Raw genomic sequence first — 22,123 nt, forward strand, 5'->3', positions numbered from 1 at the left:
GATGAACAGTAGTGTACACATTTATTTTATTCACTTGAAGCAAAAGGCCCAAGAGGTCTAAATGTCTACAGCAGGCTCAGTTTTTCATTGAGTGCAAGCTGCGTCTTTGTAAGCTGTGAAAGATAGACGACCATCAGCAGGTCCTTCATGTTGCTGTTGAGCATATGCTGGAATTTATCATTCTCCATCTGCGGCACGCTCTGCATAATGTCAAGCAACATGCGTCCAACATGGTTGTCTGGTGGAGTCTTGCCAGTCAGCACATCATCTACGTAGCTTATAACCACTTCAAGCATCTCGCGCATCTCACGGCAAGCCTGGCCCACAGCATCAAAGTCAGCCGTGCACTCAACACTCCGCTGCTTGCTGTGTTTGGTGCCCTGTGTCAGCTTCAGACCCACCATCTCTGCCTCATAGCCAACAACTTCCACTTTGCATGGTGTGAACATGGTGCCTACATTCTTTCCTGTAAGCAGAAATAAAAAAGGCAAAATTGCAATGAAACAACAGTTACACAATTTGTGCACTTTTTGCACAAATTGAAATGAAAGCAGTTGGTTAGTAGCCATATTGGAAACAACTATTTCGTCCAGCCTGCTCACTTTTATCACAAAAAGCAATTACAAAAGTAAATTTCAGGAAACGAAATATGAAGATTTTGCTTTCTAATAATATCTTTTTTGCATAGAATCAAAGCGAGGTCAGCGCAATGATGACGAATTTTTTTGTACAAGTGAAGGGAGGACCTGATTCATACTTTGTAACTCTTATACACCAAATTAAGTTATCAGTTTAGTATTGTTGTCTTAAGATGTGCACAGGGACACTACTGCGCACTTTCCTGGTCCTTCTGTTCAGTGCATGTGAAACGGCCACCTGTATTTGCAGCTGCTAGTTCAGAACAGCTGGCAAATACACAGCCCACGAAAGAACAAGCTATTGGGGCTCGAGGTTTCTAACTTCTCCATCGTAAATTATTTCGAACGGTAAGTAATAGCTCTGAGCGAGGCTTGCAACTTTCAGGTTCAGGCAAGCAGAGGTAGCATGAAGTATCAGCACAGTATAACTTGCAATAGAGTAAATTAAAATGCCAATCAGCATGTTTCTTTGTTAAACAACAGGTGTTGTATCATTCAGGAGCTCAACGTAGCCATGTAATGTGACGCAGTATGACGCTTTTCACTATACCTGGCACTCCGAAAGGCGTGCTTGTGTACGCTTTGATGTTGATCTTGTTATCTGCCATCAACGTATCCAGAGTCAAATGGACCGGATTTGCGGCCTCACGGCTGTAGTAGTCGTGGATGAGAACCGAATGACTGGTCACGTCAGGCCCAGTCGCGTACCAGCCGACGATAACTTCGGAAGGGTTCACTTTCTTGTGCAGTTCAAACATGTTCTTGGCGAATTCCAGGTCGACCGCGACCTCGTCCTGAGACTCATTGTGGGGCACGCAAAAGCAGTTCGTCACTTCAACGCCTCCCTTCTCGTACGAGCCGAGCAAGGTGCCAATGACGCGCTCCGCACCATCGTTTCTTCGCTCGTAGGAGTCAACAATGGAGAATAAGACGACGGGGTGCACTTTCACTGTTATGTTCGGAGCCATAATGCAAGTTATGCAGCAGCACGATTAGCGAAATTCACTGAAAGCTGTCAAGGAACGTTTTCCGGCCACCCGGTTTTCCACACGCGCCTGCGGCGAGAGAAATTTTCAACATGGCCGATGCTTCCTTGTTGCTAGACTAGGCAATGTTTTGCGCCCCGAGAACGCGCCATGCAGCAAATATGAATGCATCTAGTTGCTAGTAATCCAACATGCTAAATTTCTTTATATGTGTAACCTAACAAAGTTTTTATTTTGTTTGAATTGCAGACTTTGAGCAGGCTACGATAAGCAGGCACGCGGCACCAGTGGCTTGAGCAGACGGCTTGAAGTTGCATCGTTGCATGGTTGCATCGTTGCATGACTCATGAGGATTGTGCTTTAGTTGGGGGTGTGTACACTTTATGCACGTTGCATTCGTGTTTATTCGTGAATAAACACCGCCTTGATGCGTTCGCTACATGTTCACTCTGCCCTCAGTATTTTTCTTACCGCAGGTGACGCTATCGATAACGTCAGGGCGGTGCATGTCTTCATACGATTTCTGATAAACGATGTCTCATCTTATACCTGTAGATACCGCGAGCTCTCGGGGTGCGACGGACACGACAACCAAGGATGACATTCGTCGCCAAAAGTAGGGCGTCATGAACAACGCACTAATTGTTGTTCTCTGCATGATTTGACGTTTCACCGTTGGAGATGTAGAAATGCTTATATCTATTTTCTCGCCGCAGAGCACCCCCACATTCGATACAATCCACTGAAAGATGAGTGGGTCCTCGTATCTCCGCAAAGAACGCTTCGACCCTGGCTTGGGAAAACAGAGAACGCCACCAAAATATCGGCTACACGCACGGTGGATCCAAGCAATCCACTTTGTCCGGGAGCGAGAAGGGCTAATGGCGAGGTAGTCACCGTTTATTTCGCATCGATCGGATATAACACGTGTTTTGATGTTAGCAGCCACGTTTGCTCTCCTAATTGATTTTCTATTCTTGAAACAAGTGCATCATTTCTGGTAAATTTTCAGGTCAATATGATGTATGATTCAACCTTCACGTTCCAAAATGACTTTCCAGCTCTTCTAGAGGATGCCCCAAGTCCTGGTACGTTGTGCTTTTAAATCCCTGGTTTTGCACATTAACACGCCAAAGCCACATCTTTGAATACTGTAATTAAATCGCCGTTACGTGCTCGGAGCTACGTGGCATGTTTTTTTTTTTTTTAGATTTATTGGTAAAGCATGTGTGAAACATGCCTTAATTTCCTACCTTGCTGTTTTTTTTTTTTTTTTGTTTTTTTTCGGTGAACTGGCCATTTATTGTGACACTTTGCCAACAAATGTGCAGTTCTTACTCAGTGCATGTCAATCTGCCCTGCATCCCAGACTCCATCTCAGTTGCGTGCTGTTCTTCCCACCAAGAAAGGTGAATGAAATTAATCAATTCTTGTTAGAATCATTTTGTTAGCGGTAAAGACGGACACAAAGAACACACACCCGCTAGAAGGCATAACATAACAAAATGATTCCAACAAGAAATTGCCAACTAGCCCAACTTGAAGTTTTAACGAAATTAATCAAGCTGCTGCTTTATTAAATCGTGCCATTGATTCGGAGTGTGCTGGAACATGTATGCTTCATGTGTTTGTATACATTGAAATTCAAAAGCAGTGCATCCCGGTGCAACTTCAGAGTGTGCTACATTTACCTTAGTTACCTGTATACACGATTCCATGTGTTGGGACATTGTTTAAATTTGAGACATATGCCAATTTCTGAGCATCTTTCTTACTCTGTCATACTCAATAACACACTTTGCCATATCTTTATTTTTTTTTTACCAGTGTTTTAGGTTTCAGAAGATGGCGTAAAAATGTGCAAGCAAAGCTCTGGTCGGCGATTGATTTCATGCACTTATAACAGTATACCTTGAAGCAGTTTTAATCTTCAATGACAGCCAATTTTGTGGGGTGGATAACTGCACTAAGGAGTACCTTACTGCCATGATCCAGAGTTTATCTTGAACTTGTTGCAGAATCTCCAGAAAATTCTGACGAATGTGACCTCTTCCGCATGGCTGAGGCTAAAGGCACGTGCCGAGTGATGTGCTTCCATCCATGCTCCAATGTGACCCTGCCCTTGATGAGCCAGTCTGAAGTGGAAAAGGTGATCGATGAATGGGCCCTGCAGACAGAGCAGCTAGGCAAAACTTACACATGGGTGCAGGTGAGCCTCTAAAGAGTGTAGCAGCGACTGTGCATGTGACTTTAGTATCAATGCATATAGCCCAATGACTCAGTGTTGCCCACACGATTTGTCATCAGTTATGGCAGGCTCTAGCCAGAAAGTTAAAGCACATCTTAAGCAGGAGCTAGTAGAGGTCCTCGTCAATCACAGTTTAGGCATTTGATTTTTGGTTGCTGCCATCTAGAGTGTGAGCTGTTAATGGAACATTCTCTTATTTGTGGTCACTGAAATAGATTAGTATGCTCTGCTTACATGTCTAATGCCAGAAGCAAGCCTGTACAGAATTATCCAATGGTCCTAGCAAAAGGCGAGGTAGGTATCTTATCTAGAGAAATTTCGCTCACAGAGTAGGATTTTTATCATTCCCTTGCCTTCAAATAAATTATATTTGCTTAGCAGCACAACAGATAGCCATTGCTTGATAAAGAAGAGAAGCTAGAAACAAGTCGCACTTTCCCCATAGCGCTCCTTGTATTGAAGGACGCAGCTATCTGAACTTATGCTATGTTTGGATGTTTGGACTTGTGATGTTCTTTCTCCCTACATTGCCCACCTATGGCCCTGTGCTCACCTTTCATTATACTCAAATGTCTCACCTGTGTACCTTATTTCTAGGTGTTTGAAAACAAAGGAGAAATTATGGGCTGCTCAAACCCTCATCCACACTGCCAGGTAACTTATGAAGTCATTAGGCATGTATAAAATCGGCACATGGACAAAAAGAAAAGTAGTTCAAAATCACATTTAAAAACAAGTTATATACTTGGAAGTTGAAGTGTTCTCTTTACTAGATTCTGCTCCCACCTCCCTTACTCTGATGAAATAATTCTTGAGCTCTGTCATGTATATGACAGTTTGCCTAGAATCAACATTTGCTTGTTCCTTTCTTGCACATTAGGCAGCTATAATGTAATAATGTGCTTGTTTACATTTTACCAATGTGCCAGACAAAGTCAGCTGGTCATGTATTATCGTTGGCCTGTTTGATATGAACAGAAAACCAGTTTACACTCCTTCGTGTGGCGGGGGGAAAAATGGATAAAAATGTTTAGCCATCATTGCTGGTATTCCTGTTCAAGTAGTACATTAAAAAAAAATTCATTTAATTTTGCATGAAAACAATGTTTGTTGCCACCTTGAACCGTGCTTCAAACATCGCATCGCAAACTGCCTTTTCCACAGCAGTTTCAGTCTAACATTGGCACAACTCATTAAACACAATGTTAGGAAAGGCGGAGTTTCTGCCAGCAACTTTTATGGCGAACCAAGATTTCTTGAGAACTCTTTTTATGTTGACTGTTGTTGACAGTTCAGAACACCACTAGACGGCAGTCTGATTCAAACTCATGTTGAGGCAGAACGCTTTAGACATAACCACGATGAACCTGTTTCAAACTCACCCGTGCTCAATTGCATAGAAAAATGTTACATTTGTACCACTCACTCAGTATAGGTGATCAGTTCGGTTAGTCAATTCTTCTGAAACATGTTTGATGGTTGTCCACTAGCTTACCTGATATCACAAAAAGTCTTATTTGTAAACCTGCACTCGGGAATGAGGCTCCTTCATACCAGTGAAGTGTGCAGTTAGAATGCTTGAAACATCAGCTCTTTTGAACAGTTTCAAGCAATACCAAATAAATTTATTATGGAACTTTGTACTTTTCAACTCAAACTTTGCATCTGAATCTCCTGCCACGTGATGCCAACCTTATCTTACGTATACAAGTTGTCGACTGCAGATATGGTTTGTTCTTCTTGTATGTGTAATAGCTGTGGATGCCTCAACATTTCCTAACATAGATATGGGCAAGCTCATTCATGCCGAATGAGCCAAGCAAAAAGGACAAGTCCCAGAGGGCTTATTTTGAAAAGACAGGAAGGCCACTTCTTATGGACTATGTGTTCCAGGAGCTGGAAAAGAAAGTGAGTGCCCTTTGAACCTGCGCTTGGTAGTTTGGTGTCCTGAGCTCATTGTAAAATGACAGTGCACTCTTGTTGACTGACTGTCCCTCAGGAACGGATTGTTCTGGAGTCTCACCACTGGGTTGCACTGGTGCCATTCTGGGCTGTCTGGCCGTACGAGACCATGCTCGTGCCAAAACGTCATGTGACCAGGCTGTATGAGCTCAACGTTGCAGAGAAGTCAGGTGATGTAACAAACATGGACTAGCACCATGGAAAAAGAGAGGCAATAAGAGAATCCTACTCATCTCAGCCATATTTTGAGAAGCGTGGCGAAAGTAGCAGGTTCCTTTTTTTTTTTGGACTGTGGAAGATAGGTTGGCAAGATGTCGCCGTATTGTTACAATCGCAGTGTAGTCCGGCAGCGAGTGACAGTGGAATAGGCACACAAAATGAACTTCTGGAGACAGTTGATGTGTGCGATGAAAAACAAAAAAAGCAAATGACGTTAACTAAATCAAATGCGTTTGCAAAATAGCTTTGATTAGATGCCAGCTCCTATAGATTGTTAAAAAGTAATGATAAACCATCTCTTCGCCTTTTTCCTTCTGTGGTCAGCATTTTAATAGTCCTTAAGGCGAGCTGCTTTGTGATCATTACGTGCATCGATTTGGAGACATAAATGTGAGCCTTTACTACATACGCTGCATTCAAAATGTCAATGAAGATTAAAAATTGTATGCCTGTGAACCACTCAAGCATATTTTTATCTATTGCGAGATCATGTGCTAGAGACATCTGTACGTCAGAGCTTTCCATCTAAGACCACATTAATCAAGGTGTCGTTTAGGAACATTGTGGACAACTCCCATGCTGCAGTACTTCTTTCTGCTGTTGCCAATTGCACAATTAAAAAGTGCTAGTACATTGTGTTAAAGGCATGCTATGGTAGAGTAAGTGCAACAGGAACAGATTTATGGGAAGCTCTTGGAGTGAAATTGCTTGAAGCAACAGCCCGGTTTGCATGATACATTATTTCCATTATTTCCAAAAAGTGAGGGTTACTAAATTTGTGCTTCAACCATGTTGCATTACAGTACCAGATCCACTCTTGTTGCTCTGTTATTGTAGTCCTGCAGCTATGTTCTATATTATATGAACCCATTTAACATGTTTTCTACTGCATAGTTGATTCAGTGTTGCGACTTGGCACATTTACTGGTACACTTTGGCTACCTCAAAATAATAATTGGTTCACAGGAAAGGAAAAGGGCAGTATTTGTCAAACTTGTTTCTGTGGACACCTGAACCATGCAGTAAAGAAAGGTGGGAGTGAAAGTGTAAAGAGAGAAAGAGGAGCCGTAGTGGAGGGCTAGGGAGTAATTTCGACCACCTGGGGATCTTTAACATACACTGACATTGCACAGCACACAGACGCCTCTTCGTTTCGCATCCATCGAAACGCAGCCACCGGCGGTCAGGATCAAACCTGGGAAATCCAGCACATTAGTCGGGCGTCTTACCACTGTACCATCACATCGGGGCAGCATGTTGAGGAATTATCACAGGCAGCAACAAGCTGCAGTATCACGCTTCAATACCTTGTGACCATTGTCTAGCTTTTAACCTCAGCTTCATTGTGAAGCCAATTGACATGATTTCTTATGCAGATTTACTCACACATTGGACACACTTGCATAATGGAGACATCCGTTATACCTAGTGCCATGATGTGAATTTTTGGTGCCCTGTGTAATGAGGACACCCCAACCTCACCCCCAGATTCTCGGTATATTTTGATGAAATAGTGTGATCATTATGAGAGTAAATATAGTGCATAGTGTCATCAGTAGTCAGCATTTAACAGAAAACAAAAGGGAAAAAAGTTATGAGCAAAACAAATGACTGCTTAGCCTTTTGCATGCATATATTTCATTTCCAGACTTGGCAACCATAATGAAATTGCTGCTAACGAAGTACGACAACCTGTTCAACACATCATTTCCATATTCCATGGGCTGGCACGGTGAGATTTTGCCTGCAAATTTGTCACCCTTCTTGCTGCATACAAGTATACTGTCAAAATTTATGGTGAGGCACGGGCTCTTTGCATAATATTCAGTAGCACTACGTATGGAAGACTGTGCATCTGTTTCCTCAGTTTAGTTTGGTTGTCCCTCTAAACTGTTCCACTAGGTGCGCCTACTGGCAAGTGCCTGAAGGAGGACGTGTCTTACTGGCAGCTGCATGCTGCCTACTTGCCCCCACTGCTTCGGTCAGCCACTGTCAAGAAGTTCATGGTTGGCTACGAGATGCTGGCTCTGCCACAGAGAGACCTGACACCAGAGCAGGTACGACCTCTGTACTAAGCCGTTTTTCATATTTTGTCTTGTGTGCCTGTCAATCTGCACTGCTCGCCTAATACATGTACTTTTTTTGCTGTTGTTCTGGTGGTGTTTAGCAAGCTCAGGATTGAGGATGTTGAGCAGTTTTCCGACATTTTATCCACATTATGCAGCTCTCAGGGGTGCAACAGGTGAAATAGGATTTGTAGCAATTTTTGGAGCAGTGAAATTATGGTTTTGGAGCAGTAAAATCCATATTTGGAGCAGCTCACAGGAAAAAAAAAAACTGCACTTTGCAGCACTAGTCCAGATCTTGGAGTCGTTAATAGGGAAGAAACCTTACTTTCGGCACAAAGAATGAAAAGTTGTGAATATTGGACCATATAAATGAGATCCAGAGGAAATCTAGCAAGGGCCACCTATCAGCGGCACTAGCGTATTTCTTTTTGAAATCTGGCGTGTACCTATTCTTGTAAATAAGCGTTTTGTACCTCAAAGCATGGTATTACACTAAAAAAAAAAAAAAACAATAAGCCATAAAATCGAGGTTAATTTTTCAAACTTTGGAGTAAAAAAAATACGAAAAGCTAAAAAATATGCATTTAATTATTATTATTTATTTTTTTTTTGCTTCTACCGCGGTTTGACAATCTCAATCACGGGATCTTATCTTGCTTGCAAGACTCACAAAACAATTTTTTAATGTCTGCGAAATCCGCAGCTGGTGTTGTGCAACGGCAGCTCCAAAAGAGCTCAATTCGAAGCCTTAACTACAATCAGCCCATGCCCAAAAAGCCCAGAAATGAGCGCAGTACAAAAAAGCAAAAAAAAATCTTGATTCAAGAGCAAATAAGCAAGCAAGTCGTTAGCAGAGAAAAACTGTTGAGTGAGCGCATCTTTCGGCCTGTGATTTATGGTTTCTAGGGACTGGCATTGACTCAGCATATTAGATTCACAGCGCAGATATTACGGTATTATAGACATTATTATGTTCCAGCATCCGTAAATGTTAATTTTAGCAGTCTTGCGCTCCACTGGAATCCAAAATCAAGGGTTGCTGCATGCTTTCTGCCCCCCCCCCCCCCCCCACCCGCCCCCTTCCCTCAGAATAGGAATTACCTTCTCCCCCTCAAAATATATTATCACAAACACAGAAGCCATAACTGATGCACCTTCTACATTATTTGATGAAGCAAACCCTGCTGTACAGGAATAATCCTACAAACTACGGAAAACCTCCAAGAGCTGCATAAAAATAAAACTACTAGATATATCCATTAGAAGCATGCGGCGTTTGAAACACAGCGTAGAAGTGTTGCTCTAAAGTCACAAGCACCAGCACGGCCCTTTTCACAGTGCGACGCAGTAGAAGTGGTGCCTCGTTACAAACAGCCCCCCTTTGTGTTATGGGGACGCTTCACGATGAAGCATGGTGAAGCATCCTCAAACCACAACGGTTAGTGAGTGTACTCGAAGAGCGGAAGAAGTATGTTGATGCAAGAGAATAAAATAGAGTAGGCATTAGAATGGCGCGATGCCATCTCAAAATAAAATAAAAGGCCAGTGACGCGCGCCGCAGTGTCTGCAACGTCAACTGGTCATATCAGTTGTCCCCAAGTATGGCCAACTTTTTGCGTCCAGTCGAGGCATTATGACGCAATGTGGCACAAATTTAACGAATTTCGCACTTCTGGCACAGCAACCTGCAGCTATATCAAAATGGCACAGTTGGCACAGCTGTTGCACCCTTGAGCTCTCTCTTAAGCACAAGGCCCTGTACCCAAAATTGAGACAAAAACAAACAAGATAAACTTTAGTAGCTTTTGTCATTTAAATTAATGCCAGGGCCCATGGAGCATCAGGTACCTTCACAAATGTGACGCGTTTCACAGCTAACTAGCAGTTAGTACAGGAGCAAAAAAGGGATCACCTAGGGACTAGCTGTAGTGTGCGTGCTTATTTTTGTGTTTGTGGATTGAACAAGGACGTGTCTCCCTCTTGCAGGCTGCCGAGACACTGCGAGTTCAGTCTGAAGTTCATTACACAACCCAGTGCCAATTTGAAAAAAGCAGCCGAGTTATTGGTGAAGTCTAGGGTGGTGTGCGACTAGTCCTTTCTTTTTTTACACACCACTTTTTATTTTTGGACACATCTTCTGCAGTTGTCGGTGAAAAGCTGTTGCAGCATGGTAATAGTAACACATGTAAGAGACTGCAAGTTCCATGCCCAAGCTGCAGTTTGAGTTGATCATACTGTATACCACTCACATTTCTATATATCAGGTTGTCACTGAAAATGTAGAACAGAGTAGAGTTTTCAAGGCCTTTAAGGCGAAAGCCTTTCTAGGCTCATGGAACGAATTCCCGTGCGTGAGATATCATCTTCCATGAGATGATTTTCTTGTCTAGCATTCCTGCCATCTGCAATCCTACACTTGAGTGCGTGCCAAGGAACACCACACGACAGGAGCGATGGTGTACCATCCAAACTTACACTTGACGGAGAAGATACTGCGCCTTCTCTTTCCTGTAAACCAGTATAGCTGTATGTAGCACTGCAACGAATGGCGGTAAGAGGCAAATGATGAGAAACAAATGGTAGGAGAGGAAGGGTAGGCTTTTGCCATTCTCCTCTTAAGATACATCTAAGACACCCTCCATTTTATTTTCTCTCATTTTTGTTGTTCCGTTGTTTAGTTAGTGCTTTGAGCTTGTGTATAAGCAGACATTGCTGGTAAAAATATTAAGCAAATACTGTACTTCCCGGTGTATAAGTCGCAGTTCTTTTTTTTTTTTCTGAACTTTTGTCTTTGTTTTATCAATGGTAAAAGATGATGTGCAAATGCATGCCAGCTTCTGCCATGCTCAGTAACTATGTTTGAAAAGAATATGCACTGGAGCATAGAAACTGGCCGGCGAGGAGACAGTTCATGGCGAGAGAAAAAATGACCAAAGACTGGTGTAAAGTGAGAAGAGCACTCCAGTCAATGATGCCAACAAAGTGCAGGACAGTAGGAGTACGTAACATTAATATTTGAGTGCTAGCTGCTGATTCACAGCACTCTGATACAGAGTTCCTTACCTAGTTTTTGTAGCACTTAGGTAGTCGGCAAGTGCATCATCTTATACACCATTGAGACTTATGTGCAATACAATATTTTTTTCCGAGACAACTAACATTTGCTGCAGGAAACAGGGTGAGACGTATACACCTGAAAATACTTAGTCTTTACAAGTCCTGTGCATTGCTGCTTCTTTTTAAAGTGCCATTCAGAAAATCACTAAATGCACATCTCCAGGCCCCGACCAGATAGGCTTGCCCGTTCTCTACAGAAGCCAAAATGTCAGTACACCATAAGGTCTAGTCGTTTACACAGGGAGAGAAAACTGTTCCTGAGCAATATCACCATTAATCCTGTTTTCCCCGAATGTCTCTGTGTATAATTATGTTATTTACAAGGAATTAAACTGTTTTTGATGCAAGTCTGCGAGGCTGCAATTTCTTAGCACAAAGTTATATCGCAGGCATATGAAGCATAAATGAGGTAGTAAAAGCAAATGTGCGGAAGTACAACATATTTCTGTTGATGGGCACATGTAATAGTACAACTTACTTTCCCTTTATCTTCCCGCTTCTGCGGCTTTATCGAAATAGCAAGCATTCTTTGCTATGTTTTATTTGTGAACAACACGTTACAATTTATGCTTCTGGCTCTGTCACAGTTAGATGCTCTCAAGGTGTGGCAGTTACTTTTGGGGCTACTGGCACCATATATGACACTACACACTAAAGCATAATTTCACGGTCGCTTTTATTTCGAACACCTATACGATGCCAATATCTGATGCCTGTGTATATCTTTGAATCATTCATGCCAATGATAATCAAGTAGACATCCACTCGAACAAGAAAGTGGGAATAAAATAAAGTAGAGAGGAGCCATCGCAAACACCAGGTAAAGGACATGTATAGTCGAGAGGTTAACCAAGCACCCATCATCAACGTACACTCAGCGCTATAACATACATTGTGGCAAAATATATATGTTGCTTGTAAATATATTGCAGGTGATGCAAAAACACAGCCATCTGCAGAATGGTTACAAAAGAAAGGCCAGCAAAGAGACAATCCTGTATTACAGCAACAATACGCGCTACTGCCTCTTAAAAAAAGAGGGAGAAAAAAAATTTCCATGGTCCACAAATGGGGAAGATGGTGCTTGTAGGAATGGGAAGAATGGTTTAAAATATGACATAAAGGGGACAAAGGGCATGGAGAAGGGAGGGCTCTTTGGATTCTAGCAGACGTCGCAAAACGATAGTGTGCGGTGCATGGTGAAAAGGTGCTGACGCCGCAATCTCAAACAATGCATTATGAGGCATCCAACAATGCTCTGCCTGCCAGAACATCAAAACCATAGAAGCACACAAGTTCCGTCTGCCAGAACACGACGACTAAGCCAGACACTTTTAGAGACAGGTGCCGCTGTCTTTTCCGTCCTCACCCACATTTTTAAATGGGGCAGACACTGCATCTGCAATGCAAGTTGATGTCTGCACTACTGATATGTGGGTGAAGCATACATTTAAAAAGTTATGTAACATACACCGGAAGAAAAAGAAAAAAACGTACACCGGAAGAAAAAAGAAATAAATTGTATGACAAATAATGCACTGAACAGAACCGAGCAATGGTCTTAATGGCCTGACACCTGTCGTAGAAGAAGAAACGCACAGAAATGAGAGGGAAAACAAGAGGTTCCTTCATACACATCACACCAGGCACAATCTGCAAATCTTTCTGGCTTCAACATTACACAAGCTTTTACTGCAAAGGCAGTGCAGACCCTTGCGAATGCCGCTGTTCTGAAGTCATCACACAGCCCATGAATGGCCATATTTTACTATCACCATTTTCATATGAGAGGCAAGGAAACGAAGCCAACGATAGAGAAATATAATAGAGAAAGAGAAAACAGGTAAATGAAAACAGGGCAGTCTCTGCTGTGCGACTACCAACAAAACAACAACAAAAAAAAAAAAAAAAAAAAAGTTTCATGGGAATGAGACAACTTAGAGAAGCAAAGTGCTAGAAAGGAGAAAGTGTGCGTGCACAGATACTGAGCCTCGTCAGGCCTGCCGCTGCATCTGAATCACTAATGGCTGGTGGTGAGCAGGCAGGCTGCTATTGTGCGGCGACACTGCACTGTAGTTTGCAAGCCGCGCTCTCTTGTCCGGTGGAACAGTCGTGGTACCCAGTGGATGGGCTGTGTCCTCAGACCCGGCAGCCTGCCAGCGGCGCTTGCCACCAGCAAGGCTGAAGCTGAGGTCCAAGCCCCAGCCTAGTCCCTTAGAGGACGGGGGCGCCCACTTTGACGCCACCTGTGAGGGCGATGCCGGCACGCCCTCGTCATCTGAGGCATCAATGTCCTCCTCAATGTAATGGGCCTTGGCCGCTTCAGTGTACTCCTGGTGGAAGCTGCTTGGCTCTGCTGCATACAGTAGCGATCGCGAACGCCCTGCACAGGTGTTCAGGGGGCAAAAGTTCAGCGCTGAATATATGATCGCACAAGTTCCCACTTTGCAATGGGAAATATAGAAACAGTGTGAAGGAATGTACAAAGTTTTCACACTCACAATTGCAGGTCGTTGACACTGAAAAATCATTTCAAGATTACTGAACAAAGACTAGAAATCGAGAGGTCATAAGAGACTTCAAGTAGCTTTTACGAAACTAGCTTCTTCCCTCTACCAACCTGCAATAATGCTCTCCACATATGCAAGAATTAAAACTTGCCAGTGTCTGATGCTCCACACTGAAAGTACTTTGTAGGGCTTATCATCCCAAACTGAAAGGAGAGGTGGGTGATGCTGTGGTGGAAGTCTCCGGATTAATTTCAACCGCATAGGCTTCTAACATCGCACAGTGCATGGGACAAACTGCACTTGGCTCGGATGAAACCTGCAACGCCCTTGGGCTCGCCAGTTGAGTCCCGTCACCACTGAGCCATTGTGGAAGCTGGGGGTGCGTGAATATTCATCACATCAAGTCGTGGCATACCCAACACACAAAGGCGACCATTAACAGGCTCTGGGGACTCTCCCTCTCGCACATGTGAATGGACTGGGTCACGTAGTAACGAAAGAAAAACAGAGGCTGCCCCTACTGCTGCTCACCCGTTTCTCAGTTGCCCTTGAAGAAGAGAGAGTGTCTCGAAATATTGGACTGAAATAAAATTATTTGACTGGTGCTTACATTTTTTCACTTTAAATCCCTACCTAACCAGATGGACTCCTCAAATCCAGCAGGAATGCGCTGCGGTATGCAGTAATATGCTTCAAGCACGATGAATAATTAAATTGGAAACTGAAAAAAATAAATAAATAAACAAAACAAAACCTGCACTCATATTGGCACATCTGGGTGAGATTGCCCATAGAAAAGCATGTCCCCAACCGATTTCATATTGTCCTTTCCCTAACGTGATAATTTGGCTGCCCAGTACAAGCCTAGAAGTGTCGTTACTGGCCTTAGGGGGGGGGGGGGGGGGGGGGGGGAGTACACAACATTGTTTACTTCTGCATGGGAGCTGGATATAAACTAAAATTCATAGTGGCAGATATCAAATGCAACGCCAAGTGCATTCTGGGTTACCATTTAATGTTTTTCATGATGTATGTTCCCAATTATAAAATTTGCTACAATAATAAATTGGGGGCCTTAAATGGCCACACATTCTGACTATATGCTCACAAAGCCCGGGGTGCTGTTTACAGGGACCCAACCTGGCTCAATGATTGTAGTTGTGCTCATAAGAGAAAACCGCAAATGCTGCAAACACTGAACACAGATGCGGAACACATTGGTCCGAGTATGGTAACAGAGTACAGCGCTTCTGGCATATAAGAAGAAGCAAACCAGGCTTGCCTGATATGGGGGTTAGCTTTTCAGAGGCAGACTTTAGTATGAGATCAATATTGTCCCCAGAGTTTGTGCGCAGGTTGGGGAACAGGAGCAAGGCGAAGGAGAGCAGCAACACCTGCATGAGAAAAAAAAAAAAAGGGACATGAATTTCAAGTTCATCGACACTATATTGTGGTATTTTGCGTGCAATATACCGTATTTACTCGCATAATGATCGCACTCGCGTAATAATCGCACCCCTGAATTTTGAGGTCAAAATTCCATTTTTTAAATTCCCCGCGTAATGATCGCACCCCGAACATGGAGCCGCCTGGTGGTTGATCTGCAGTCATCCCGCAGCGAATGCATTCCGACAAGTTCCCAACCTAGTCTAGTAACGTTGGAGTTCCCATGATTCCATGCTTTGCGGCGTTCGCCATTTTGCAATTCGGCAGCGTCGTAGCGTGGTTTGTGTTTTTGTGCGAGTTTATGCCATCTCACCACGGGGCGGTATGCCAGTTACACCGCCGCGTTCAAGCTCAAGGCTGTCGACTATGCACTGGAGCATGGCAACCGCGCTGCTGGTAGGTATTTCGGCGTGGACGAAATGAGGATACGCTATTGGAAGAAGCAGCGCGAGAAGCTGATGGCTACGAACAAGACATGGCGGGCTTTCCGTGGACCCAAAACTGGCAAGTTCCCTCGTGTTGAGGAGGCGGTCCTAGAATATGTGAGGGACCTGCGCAAGGATGGTTGTGCAGTGTCATTAGAAATGATACAGATGCAGGCGCGCACAACTGCCAGGAAGCTGGGAATTGCCGCAAAGGATTTCCGCGCTAGCTCCGGTTGGACGACTCACTTTATGCGACGGAATGTACTTTCCCTGAGGCGGCGGACGTCGTTGTGCCAGCGGCTCCCAGCCGCGTATGAAAGCAAAGTGATAGACTTCCATCACTTCGTCACTAGGCTTCGCGAAAAATGCGGTTACCTCATGTCGCAAATTGGAAACGCCGATCAAACTCCACTGACGTTTGACATGCCCCGGAATACAACTGTGAACGAGAAGGGTGCTCGGAGCATCCTCGTGAAGACGTCTGGCGCAGAAAAACAGTGATGCACAGTCATGCTTGCTGTGACGGCCGACAGGCGGAAGCTGCCACCAAACGTGATCTTTAAACGGAAGACTATTCCGAAGGGAAACTTTCCCCGTGGCATCCATATACGTGCACAGATGAAAGGGTGGATGACTGCAGACCTGATGGTCGACTGGATCAAGACTGTTTGGGGAAGAAGACCAGGAGCATTTCTGCTTCCCTCGGTTCTGGTTTTGGACAGTTTTAGGGGTCACCTTGTGGACAGCGTGCGTGCCAAGCTGAAAGAGCTGCGCACGGACATTGCAGTCATTCCTGGCGGCCTGACTTCGCTGCTGCAGCCTCTCGACGTGTCTTTGAACAAACCGTTCAAGGACAACGTTCGACGACTTTATGCTGAGTGGATGGCAATGGGCCAGCATGATTTGACGCCGAGCGGAAAGATTAGAAGGTCATCAGTGGAGATGCTGTGCTCGTGGATCACAGAAGCGTGGAGCAGTATCCCCGACGAGGTAGTGGCTAAGAGTTTTAAGAAGACAGGCATATCTAACGCTTTGGATGGAACGGAAGATGACTTCCTGTGGGATTGTGAAGATGCTCCCAGCGACGACACAGCCGTTTCCGATGAGTCGTGCAGCAGTGAAAGCGAGGATGGCGAGGATTCAGACTTTGATTAGAGTACTGACGAAAAAAAATAAATGGGCATTGTGCACTCCATGTGATGCTTAATGTGCGTGTTTATTGCGAAAGTAAGCCTTACTCAGCTTTTATTTTTGGTTGTAATCGAGATATATGTTCTAAGACGTCTGACCTGCAACTTGTTTGCGTTTTTGGTGCTCAAAACTTTTTTGTAGAAAATTTACCCCGCGTAATGATCGCACCCCGAAATTTGCGTCAGTATTTAAAAAAAAAAAGTGCGATCATTATGCGAGTAAATACGGTAGTACTGGCACCATCTTGTACATGTACCACATGGCTAAGAGTAGTAAACAGTTTAAATGCTTAGGTCTTCACTTCTTCAAATCCATTAAGGTGCTTTTTTTCATTACACATAACAATGATTGCCATATTCAGCCAGTCACAAAAGCTGTGTTGGGACTTTCAGCAAACCAGTAACACTAAGAGAAACACTGCAAATATCTTTAGCAAAGCAAGAATACGACGCTTAGCAGCACCCAACAGTGTATGGTCTCAACCTTCAAAAGCAGTGTGTCTGACATGGCATTGATTCAGAACAAGTCGTCTGCGAGAACTTATTAAACCATAAGTCTCATTACAGCCAATGCCATTAAAAGAGTGAGGAGCAATGAAATCACATGCAGAATGCTTCACAGTTTCAGCAACTATCAAGGGCCCTGAGGCCGCTGCAAAAGGCTCCCTTTTTTTTTTCTTTAAACCCTGAATGGCTGCTTTATTAACTCTAACTGCCAACTGAGCTCCCGAAAAACGCATCAAAATCGCTAATTTTCTTCATCTTAATTTGTTCCATACAATTCTGATTCTAAAGAGATACAGTGCAAATTTTCGGATAATTCGAACTCCACTACTTGATCCGGCCAAGCTCCATAGAGATCTGTGAATAAAAAAGCTCGTTAATTCGAACGCAAGTCAGTTCCGCTACGGATAATTCGAACTACGCGCCGACGCATCTGGGCAGCTTGGAGCACAAAAAAGGCATAATTAGGTCAATGCATGGCCGCGGCGGCGGCTGCCTGCTCTCTTTTTTGCGCCACCTCCACAGCTTGCAGCTAAATACTCGTTAATTCCAGCCCTGTTAATCTGCAAATATGGATAAGTACTGTCGGGGCTCCCCAGCCAACGCCCATGAAAGGCTATGATCTAGGATGCTTTTTCTTTTTTTTTTTCGACAGCCATCCATCCTTCTAACCATCAGTCTTCAACGAAAGTCAACGAAAGCACGTGAGTCAGCTGCGATCGCTTCAAAAGCGCCCCAGTGATAAAGCGAACGTGCTGAAAAGGAGGCTTGCACAACCAGACAAGCGCTGGCACTTCGCCAAGTTCGTCCACCAGCCCCTTCCCCCTCTGATGGAGCTAAAGTAAAAAGGTCAACATGCCCTTATCAATGCACAGGATTTGGCGCACTGTGAAGAAATGTGTTGTAGACCGGGACGGCGCGAGGGACGCGCTAACAACCTACGCCATTTTTTTTTTATTCGTAGGCGCAAATCGGGGCTGGGTGGGTTCATTATGCAAGTGCGTTACGTTACGCGACTAAATATGGTACATTTACCGTAGTACAAATGGTTCTTGTCTGTTTTTCGAGGCCATTCAATAATTCGAACTTTTTTTCCCCGGTCTTTGAAGTTCGAATTAACGAGCTCTTAGTGTATTACATCAGTGGTTGCTGGTTAGAATTAGCACAAAATAAAAGAAAAAAATTGCTGCTGCGGGCAGCTTTCCCTCAATGCCTGCTGAAGTAATGGGTCACAACATACTGACGCGTAAAAGGCATGAAATTCATTGTTTTTTATGGACATCTACTGCCCTCTAGGGTTGAAAATCGCAGCCAATGCAATTGACAATCATAACTCGTCTTTTCGTGGCGGAAGCAGCTCTACATTGGGCAAGACAAGCATACCCTGGCATTGGCGATATTGGTCCCAAGACAAGCACATCTCTGGGTTGGCGGAGGCTTAAACTGGATGCTATGCACTCTGACACTGCTCAAGGAGATTTACTCACCATGACACAGGTGCTTGTCTGTGCATTGCGACCGGAAGAATTCGCCACCAATGCCTGCAGTCGTTTCAGCTGAAGGAGAAGGGAGCTGAAACAGAGCAAAGAGACTGCTTGCACCGCATACATCTCGGGCCTTTGAAAACAATGTTTCGAAGGCATGAAAACTATGAGCACAGGATCCTTTTTAACGTGCAAGCAAAGAGTTTCTATCCTCTCCATGATATTTTTCCCCTTCATCCCTCCATCAGCTATGCATCTACATGAGCTACAGCGGTGCAAAATCTCTGCCACAGAAAAGAATTATTCAAAGCAAAAATCACACAGCTACCAAAACCATTTAAAGGTGGCCTCTATTCATGAATACCCAACTGTGGCAGCAGCAGCAGTAGCGAAGAGAATTTCACGGGATCCCCGCAAGATGAAAGATAATTCAGTTTTTCTCGGCTTGGATTCAATATTTTTAAAGGTAAAAATTGTGTCCACATTTGGGCATGCGAAGAACAGCCCAATAAGTGTCATTTTTTATGGCTGAATGTTTCTCTGACTTGGAAGTGCTGTTACTCTTCCCTTTCGGCTCGAAATTGTATACATAAACTTATTTTCCGGAGGTAGTTACAGAAGGCTCTGCAAGGAACATGCGTTCAAGATGAAACGTTCATCACTAATACTAGTAGCTCTGCAGTATGGTCTTACCGCACTTAATTAATTAAAAGGCCAATTAAACTACCTTAACGCAGTGTCACTTATGAAGCTTTGCGGCAGCTGAAAAATTTGCTCACCCATTTTGTTTTTCGAGCAGCTCCACTTTTTTCTGCAGCTGGGCATTCTGTGCTGTGCAGAGTTTGACCCTGAGAAAGGAGGACAACAAAAGACAAATGGAATTTATGACCCAACCGGCACTCATTTTATATGCTTGGCAATAAATGAACATGCAGACTTACGCTTCAGTATAAATGCAAAGGAGCAACTTGGACTTCACTCACCTGCTCTCTAATCCATCCACATATTCCTTTTTTCTCTTCCGACTGTCTTGGGCCGATTGCTGCGGACATTGTCAGTAAAGCATTGCAGTGAAACCTTAGGCACAAAGCATCAAGTTACGACTAATTATTTAAGAAAGCAATGAAAGTGTTTTGCAAGCACTAGTTACTATGACTACAATACACATTCATTGTAATGAACTCCAGCATGGCAAGGAACTTTGTAACATAAGGCATTTTCATAACAGCAGACAGGCCTGACCGTCTACAGTAATACAAAGTGAGCACTAGAAAAACAGAACAAGATGGACTATTGCATTTTCCTGGTATTTCAAATTTGGTGTAGCCATACTTTTGCACAATTCAGACTATGACAATTGTCCAGCTCAAGGGACAAAGCAGTATGCCAACTTGTTACAGTTACACACATTGAAAACGCATACTACAACTGCCGTACCCACTTTCCATAGGGCATATGGGGTTTCGTTTCGTTAGCACTGCCATCTATATAGTTCATAAGTGTGCTCATGGATCCCAAATGAGCCGGCAATATGAATCGTGCCTCCATTGTTCCCTCAACTGAGGTGCACGTGCCAACTGCTTTTTAACCAACCGGAGGAAAGCCTAACAAAAACACTGTATCGTTCTCATGGCAAAAGCATGAGACAGACAAAAACATAGCAACCATAAAAACAGCCAACAGACTTTAATCAAAAAAGAATGCACACGAAACTTACCTTGTTACGTATCTTTCTTCTTATCTTTTTCAGCTCCCTTTCCTCTGCCTAGAGTAAAAGTGAAAAATGCTGAAGTTTAATCATCAGCCCGACTCATTCCTACAAAGAAGGTGGCAATTATAGTTATCTCTTCTGGAAAAATATCACAACAGGCAAAAACCAGGGACACCACAGGCACTATGCACGCTCCAAACTGCTTTCTGTCAGGGCAACTAGGTAGGTGCGTATATATTCCAAATCGGGTGCATGCACAGACAGTCCCATGCCACCAAACCGACCTTGTGTATCCATCCATGCAGTATGAATAAACATAATTAGCGCAATTCCGCAAAGTCAGTCTGACTGAGTGACTTGCGACCTAGGCCCGTGCCAATTTTTGCTTGCAAACACATCGTTTCGTAGTTGAAAAAATGAAAGGAAAGACTTTTTCCCACCAGTCGGAGCAATCGCGCATTCACAATAGCTGAACTCCTTTTACTTCCACTACAGTTTACCGTCAAAGATGGCATAAGAAAATTTTCTGAGATCACTGCAGAAATGCGTAAGCCTAAGCGTTGCTGCGTTGTCCGCGAAATGTGTCAGCGGGATTCCGCGAGTGACAGATACTGCACTTTTCCTTTTTCCATAAATCAATTACAGAACGCCAGTGAACTTTGATGTGTTCAACGGAATGCTGGTTGTGTTCGACAACGGGTGCGCGATGCACTGTGTACAGCAGCATCGCTCAGGCTTTCGCATTTCTGCGCTGAGACACGTGACCGGAAGCTGAGAACGAAAACCGGAAGTTGGCTGGTGGCCATTTTGGCCCCCAATTAGACACTCAATTGGCTCTAATTAATTACCTCAATTATTTTGTCACATGCACACCTTTCCTTGACGCTCTATACGATGGTACCATTCTTTTTCCGATATACCAGCCAGTCTCTCTTTTACGGCACCAACAAGGTCACGCCCATGCGAAACCCGCCTACATAGCCATACAATGGTTACGCGTGAAAAGAGTAAACCAACAAGGTCACGCCCATGCGAAACCCGCCTACATAGCCATACAATGGTTACGCGTGAAAAGAGTAAAAAGGTATGCTAGAGTGGCAAGCCTAAATTAAGGGTATTTAATTTCTGGTAAAATAAACACAACTCTGATGGTACACAAAGGCAACCAGAATACAACACATTCATGAGATTTCAGCATCTAGGTGGAATAGAATGCTGGACCGTTCGGCCCGGAAATGCGCACTAGGAATTCACTGCCACGTGCTATGACTCACCTTTGTGAGGGGCATTGTTGTCGGAAGGACAATGCCTTCCTTATGCATAAGCCGCTTTTCTTCTTCTGTCAAGTGTAATACTTCATCTGATTTCTGCAACACCAAAGAAACACACTATCGTCACCTGCACCGGCAAAGGTGGCTAGTGGGAAGTCTGCAGAACATGCAGACAGCTGCAGAACTCATGCACGCTCATACCACAAGTTTTTTTTTTGTTGTTGTTTTTTTTTTTTTTCATTACCGCAATTTGTGCCACAAGCAGAGTAGAATATGTGGCTTAACTAAGCCTGAATTCATATGCACCAACCAAATTTAGACCACACTTCACAATCTGTCCGAT

General features: G+C 43.8%; 3 protein-coding genes across 6 annotated transcripts in view; 1 reads left to right on the forward strand and 2 right to left on the reverse strand.

Moving 5' to 3' along the window:
• eIF3f1 (eukaryotic translation initiation factor 3 subunit f1) lies at nucleotides 1–1,722 on the reverse strand. Its single transcript, XM_084594210.1, has 2 exons — nucleotides 1,189–1,722; nucleotides 1–466 (listed from the first exon to the last, which is right to left on the reverse strand). Exons 1-2 carry the CDS (start codon nucleotides 1,604–1,606, stop codon nucleotides 66–68), a joined length of 819 nt encoding a protein of 272 aa, XP_084450336.1. The 5' UTR covers nucleotides 1,607–1,722; the 3' UTR covers nucleotides 1–65.
• Galt (Galactose-1-phosphate uridylyltransferase) lies at nucleotides 908–11,925 on the forward strand. 3 transcript variants are annotated; one of them, XM_084594208.1, is made up of 12 exons: nucleotides 908–986; nucleotides 1,874–1,994; nucleotides 2,180–2,240; nucleotides 2,341–2,513; nucleotides 2,637–2,712; nucleotides 3,643–3,833; nucleotides 4,470–4,526; nucleotides 5,658–5,780; nucleotides 5,872–6,004; nucleotides 7,702–7,785; nucleotides 7,956–8,110; nucleotides 10,109–11,925. In XM_084594208.1, the coding sequence occupies exons 3-12, from the start codon at nucleotides 2,222–2,224 to the stop codon at nucleotides 10,196–10,198; spliced, it is 1,101 nt and encodes a 366-aa protein (XP_084450334.1). In that variant the 5' UTR covers nucleotides 908–986; nucleotides 1,874–1,994; nucleotides 2,180–2,221; the 3' UTR covers nucleotides 10,199–11,925. The 3 variants fall into 3 exon arrangements, with proteins under 3 accessions (XP_084450334.1, XP_084450335.1, XP_084450333.1); XM_084594209.1 differs by lacking the exon at nucleotides 1,874–1,994 and having other exon boundaries at nucleotides 929–986; XM_084594207.1 differs by lacking the exon at nucleotides 908–986 and having other exon boundaries at nucleotides 1,975–2,100.
• LOC146198711 (uncharacterized) overlaps nucleotides 11,765–22,123 on the reverse strand; it is a 26,945-nt gene continuing 16,586 nt past the window's right edge. For both annotated transcript variants that reach the window (XM_084594205.1, XM_084594206.1), the window contains exons 7-13: nucleotides 21,784–21,876; nucleotides 20,516–20,563; nucleotides 19,782–19,840; nucleotides 19,578–19,646; nucleotides 18,802–18,886; nucleotides 15,032–15,143; nucleotides 11,765–13,622 (exon numbers count right to left, since the gene is read on the reverse strand). In XM_084594205.1, coding sequence (XP_084450331.1) covers nucleotides 13,234–13,622; nucleotides 15,032–15,143; nucleotides 18,802–18,886; nucleotides 19,578–19,646; nucleotides 19,782–19,840; nucleotides 20,516–20,563; nucleotides 21,784–21,876 — 855 coding nt within the window. In that variant the 3' untranslated portion in view covers nucleotides 11,765–13,233. The remainder of the gene's footprint in view (nucleotides 13,623–15,031; nucleotides 15,144–18,801; nucleotides 18,887–19,577; nucleotides 19,647–19,781; nucleotides 19,841–20,515; nucleotides 20,564–21,783; nucleotides 21,877–22,123) is intronic.

Source organism: Amblyomma maculatum, chromosome 2 (assembly GCF_055883805.1).
Source record: "Amblyomma maculatum isolate TAMU_Amacu chromosome 2, ASM5588380v1, whole genome shotgun sequence".
NCBI classification, from domain to species: domain Eukaryota; kingdom Metazoa; phylum Arthropoda; class Arachnida; order Ixodida; family Ixodidae; genus Amblyomma; species Amblyomma maculatum.